The sequence below is a fragment of the Akebia trifoliata genome, chromosome 12 (genome assembly GCF_017979445.1).
Source record: "Akebia trifoliata isolate Shusen 1 chromosome 12, ASM1797944v1, whole genome shotgun sequence".
Lineage (NCBI taxonomy): Eukaryota > Viridiplantae > Streptophyta > Magnoliopsida > Ranunculales > Lardizabalaceae > Akebia > Akebia trifoliata.
The window spans coordinates 32,123,381-32,129,227 of record NC_141386.1 but is presented as its reverse complement, the minus strand read 5'-3'; the positions used below and the strand labels follow the sequence as shown (position 1 = coordinate 32,129,227).

The following is a 5,847-nucleotide window of genomic DNA, read 5'->3' as shown; positions in this document are numbered from 1 at the left end:
AAAGTTTCTAGAATTTTCTTGTAATTGTTAGAGTTTCTAGAATTTTCATTTATTTACTAGAGTCTCTAGAAATACTTTTGTATTTTCTAGAACACTCATTTATTAATTGGTATATAGGAAGTATCTAAAATAATCTAAGTCATTTAATGGTGTATCTAGAAATGTCTATAGAGTCCTATAAATAGAGATGTTCTCCCACCATTTTGTATCAACCAAAAAAGATCAAGTTGAGTTCAATAATAAAAAACCTCTTCCATCCAAAAATATTCTCTCCAATCTTCTCTTTAATTCTCAACACATATATATTTATATAATAATAAAGAAACAATCCTAATAGGAAACAAATACCTTAAAGGAAATACATTCCCAAAGGAAACAATATAATTAATAATGATTACAAAACTCTTAATAAGAAACAACTCTTACAGAAACTACATAAAAGAGCCGAATAATTAGGAAAGTATCCTAACAAATATACAGTACAACAAGGCTATGAAGAGACACCAAAAAAAATAAATCTTAATCCATGAAGGGATAAATTTTCATAATTACTAAGAACATCATAAGCTCATCATCATTTTGAAGTCTAAACGGACAACCAAAATTATCAGATCAAAACCCCATTACCCACATGTGATCACAATGACGATAGATGCAATTTTATCGATAGCATCTTGTCTTAGTGAAGCAACCTGTAAGCTCATCAACCATCAAACATGCATGTTATTGCTACACTAATGGCAAGGGTGGTCCATAATAAGATGACAAGTCAAATATTGAAACAGAAATATGATAACTAGAGTACGTAACTCAACAATGATGTCGCAAATTAAATGATTAGAGATTGTGAGTTTCCCAAAAGGAAGATCTGCAAGCGTGTACACATCAAATATTCACCAAGTGACACCCTTCTTGTTTTGTAGAAACTCAATCACATATCACTGCAGTGTAACAAGGAGTTCCTCCAAGGAATTAATCTCTATAATGCAATCTGATTGGCCGACTTGACTAACTCCATCAGTTTCTGTTGCAGTGCAGATGCATTGAAGTTTGCTGGTTTACTGACCTGTATTTAAACTTACAGAAATGAGAGGAAGCTATTGTTGCAAAACCTACATGAAACCCTAACCCTAGAAATTAAGAAAGGACCCATTGATAGAATTATAGTACCTCAGACTGAATTGTGTAAATTGATCTTTCATTGACTTTAGTTGAAACACAGTTGACCACAGCAAGTCCTTCTTCAACCAATAGTTCCAGCACTCTTGAGAGAGGCACCACCACCCCATCCCTCAAATTGCTACAAATAACAACCTCTAAGCCAATCCAACTCGACCGAACAATCACAAACTCGGAAGGGGATGAGTTTTCTGTAACAATGACAGGAGTCTTAGAAATCGACAATCTTTTCAACTCATCTCTCTTGTTACTCAACTCTTGGATCTTCTTCTGTAAGAATTTCATATAATTAACGGCTTCGTCTAGATGGTCTGATATCGATCTTTTTCCCTGAAACCATTAAGAAAAAACAAGACTAAATTCACAGACCCGAACAAAAAATTCAATTAATAAAACAACAAATACTGCATAAAACATATTGTAAACCTTAACATCTTCGAGAGGGAGTAAGGATCGAAGCGAGGCGTAAAGGGTATTCATCTCATTCCTTCTTTGCCGTTCGTTTTCTCTATGTATAATCTTCTTGTTCTCATTGCACCTCTGATTATTGTTTTCTCCTTTGATTTTAACCAGCTCCATAGGTAGATCTTGAGAGATCTGAAACAACAGCTCATCGCTTTGGTGTAAAGGGTATGAACTATAATTCATGATCTCTCTCTCTCCTAAAATAGGTAGGAAGGGAGGGGGACGTTTTATTTAAGAGAAGGAGATCTTTGATGAGTCTGAGGTCGAAAGATTCTCTGTGATCTGTCCTCATGGACAAGGTAAGCCATGGAATGACCTAACCACCTCGTTTTATTTGTGTTAAAACAAGTCCGGTTGACTACAATCAATTGAGGCTGTTAACCTGTTAAATGAACAGCAAACAGCCACCTTTACTTTAATAAAAAGTAAAAGGTAAATTCTTCATAGATTTACTAATGTTAAATGTCCTGTGTTCACATTTCGGAAAACAAAGCGAATGGTAAATCTTTTTTAACCATGTCTCTTTCGTGATCCATGTGGGTCTTTTAATCTCCTTGACCCCTACCAATTTCAGCACATGGGCTTCCATTGTTTTATCTTAGTGTTTTATAAACATGCCAGTAAGTTAGGTAGGGTCCTTCAAACCAAGCTTATTAATTACCAATGAATTCTTTATCTTTTTTTCCTTCAAAAGTTGGTTTTAAATAAGTGATAAAAAAATGGTTTGAATCAAGTAAGTAGAAATCAATCAGGCTGATTTTGGGTATGTTGATAGGTAGATCAGATGAATTAAATATTTTATCAATTACTATGTCTGGGAGAGTTGCCACGTGGAAATTAGAGGAGACCTGGAGTTGGTGGCTCTCAAGTCCATGGACTACAGGATGTGTACTCTTGAGGGGACTGTACCTTTTATACAAAAAGAAAAACTAAACTGCGTTCACACGTCAGTGTCACTAAAAATATGGACACGTGCAACACAAGGTTGGACGGTTGAGCCATCTTTAAGTTGGCCGGCCCTGCTTTAAAGATCTAGGAGCAAATGTTTGAATGATTGGAAGTGCTCCCATTATAATAATAACATAATGGGTTGGGATCCGTGGACTCTTGAAAGGAAACTCACATGTTCAGAGACACAATCTCAACCGTGTGTGTATATACATATAAGATTCAAAAATTCAGATTGATCTTAAGGATCCATAAGATATTCTCAAGATACGTCTTATATCTCAATTGTTAGATCCCATATATTAATGGTTGAGATTATGTGTGAACATATGAATTCACTTTTCAGGAGTCTATCTATCTCGACCCTAACATATTATCCTTACTTAATTGATTAGAAAAAGAAATCCCTATTTAGGAAAATATAAGGCGACAACAACATTTGAGACTAGCATCAAAAGAGAAAATATTCCTAGGAACACCTTAGAAAATGTTTTTCATGTAATGATGTACCTCAAATGTGGTGTGAGTTCAAAAGAATTCCCGCAACTCATTATACTCTTCTGTTGGGGGCGCGAGTCATGTTAAATATAAATATATTTTGTATTAATTTATAATTTATATATTCTTGAGTATGGTAATAAAGTGATTATATGAAGTTTGTTGTGTTTTAGTTAATATGAAAACTAGGTGATGTGGAATAAGCTAATTCTATTAGTTGTTGCCATTTTACATAGATTGATTAGTTTATTTGTTATGAAAGTTAGTTTTTGGTGTTAAAATTCAACACCAGCCAAATTAGGAAAAACCTACATTTATTGTCCAAGCCTAATGGTAATTTAGAACCCAATTCCTAAAATCTTCTTAAAGAAAACTCTAGATATTTTTAGATAAGAGAAAAGTAAAAAATTCTAGAATAATAGATATCTTGGTGGAAAACTCTAGACTAATAGATATTTTGGTGGAAAGTTCTAGATGACAAATTATAATCATTAGATTAAAAATGTATTGGCACAATCCTAGTCATTAGTTAAGGAGGTGTCACAAGTATAAATAGGGGTGAGTTATCTCATTTTGTAATCAAGTAGGGAAAAAAAATAATTTGTGAGAAACAAGTTGAGAGGTTGTAGAAAGTGTGAGTGTTTGTAAAAGTTGTGTTTTTTCTTAATAGAGTGTTATTTTCTTCTTTAACTTGTGAGTGATATTTTTATTGAGAGTATAGTACAAGTAATTTGTTTATTTGTTTATATCTAATATTTGTGCATTTAAAGTCAAGTACTCTAGATTTTTCTCAACAATTGGTATCAGAGCCAAGTTGCCAAGGATCAATTTTGGTGGAGTTATCTTGAGTCATGAGAAGTTTACTACTTTGCAGGATCGTTAGTCAAGCTTGTTCCATATAGTAAAAGTTCTGTCGGCACGATGGGTGATCTTCAAGTAGTTGGAGGAATCAAGAAGCTTAACAACCAAAACTACAACACGTGAGCAACATGCATGGAGTCTTACCTACAAGGTCAAGACCTTTGGGAGATTGTCGGTGATAGTGAAATTACACAACCGACAGTAGAAAATGCCAATGGCATCTTGTGAAAATGGAAGTGTGGACACGGGATTTTTAATATTTTAAAACATCCCTCCACTTTGGGGTGTTTTGGAGTCGCCATTATTCAAATTTGTAAAAGGGTGTGAATGGTCACCCGATGTCACATTTTCCGAAAAATCATACATTTTGTATGTTTGATGACTCTCGTTGGATAATGCACGTGGCCCAACCTTTGATTCAAGGTAAGGGGGTCCATTTATGGAGTAGGGAAGGTGTTAGGCGCCGTATTCCATCCACGTAACGTGGTAACCTCGAATTCGGCATTTTAAAATAAAAAGAAAAATAAAATTAAAAAGATCGATGTGTACCCTCAAGTATGAGAGGTTTTAATGTTAGTTCAAACCATTGAAGGCACCCTTATTGAAGAAGGGGCCCTTTGGTGATTTAGAACATTGTGGTGTGTGCAAATGTGTAGAGAAAGGGGAGAGTAGAAGAGGGAAGATGGAGGGGGTGTTCCTTTTTCAAACCCACCTTGTCCTTGAGTTGATCTTCAAAGATGTATTCATTTGAGTTGACTTGGACTTGCTTGAGGTTGTAGAAGATTGAGTTGAGTTGAGAGTGGGGTGTTGAGAGTGGAGAGTTGGTGGTTGAGAGTAGTAAGGTGAGTTGAGGGTTAAGAATAGCAAGGAGAGAGTTATCTTTTTAGGGGATTTTTGTCAAATTTTCATTAGTTATTATGAGGGGAGAATGGAGGGATTTTTATAGAGGTTGTGGGGTATTTTAAGGGTATAATGGGGTGAATGATTAGAATAAGGGATAATAGCATGGGTTTGAGAGAAGAGGGGTATGAAATTTGAGATGAAAATAAGGGTAATTTTGTAATGGGAAAAATGGGTTGCGTTTTAACCCAAATGGTTTGGATCTTACCCAAATCCATTTGGGTAGAGTGTTTGGTGGGGTGAGATGAGTGATGGTTTGATGGGAGGAATGGGGGGGGTATAAGGGAGTTGTTTGGAGAATGAGTGTTGAGATGGTTGAAGAGGTAAGGTGTTGGATTTGGGGGGATGGGTAGTGTAAGAGGTTGATTGGTTAGATTTTGGGAGAATTGAAGGGATGGTGACATGTGGTAAATGGAGAGATGAAGAGATTGGTTGATTGGTGATGGTGGTTGGTTGATTAGAGAGAAGAGTATGGGGGTGATGGTGGGAGATATGGGTTGAGGTGATTTTGTGGGAGTGTTTTAAGGGAAAGTAATGGATGGAGGTGTGGGAGATATGAGTTGTGATGTGGGTGGTTGATGGTGTTAGAGAATGGGGAATATGTTAGGGTATGTAGGGTATGGGTTGTGATGTTGGTGGTTGATGATATTAGAGGATGAGAAATATGTTAGGTTAGGGTAGGGTTATAGGTTGAGTTGATTTTTGGAGGGAAGTGATGGAGTTGGTTGATTAGATGAGAGAGGTGGAAGAGTGTGATGACATGTGTCATTTTTTGGGTTTGAATTGGTGATTGGTTTGATGTGATGATGATGGGTTAGATTGGATTTGGGTAGTGAATTGGGCTTAGGTTATGAGTTGGGCTTAGGTTGGGTTGGGTTTATAGAATAAAGTAGCTTAGGTTTGGGTGTGGGCTTGGATAGGGAATTGAATAGTAATGAGGGTGGAGTGATTGGGCTTGGGTAGAGTAATATTGGGTTGAATTTAAGGATGTAGGAG

General features: G+C 36.0%; 1 protein-coding gene across 1 annotated transcript; it reads right to left on the bottom strand.

Moving 5' to 3' along the window:
* Positions 1-374: 374 nt before the first annotated feature.
* On the bottom strand, positions 375-1,957 carry LOC147389582 (transcription factor bHLH36-like). The gene is made up of 3 exons (XM_086419055.1): positions 1,606-1,957; positions 1,171-1,509; positions 375-1,066 (listed from the first exon to the last, which is right to left on the bottom strand). Exons 1-3 carry the CDS (start codon positions 1,825-1,827, stop codon positions 980-982), a joined length of 648 nt encoding a protein of 215 aa, XP_086275181.1. The 5' UTR covers positions 1,828-1,957; the 3' UTR covers positions 375-979.
* Between the last annotated feature and the right edge of the window lie 3,890 nt (positions 1,958-5,847).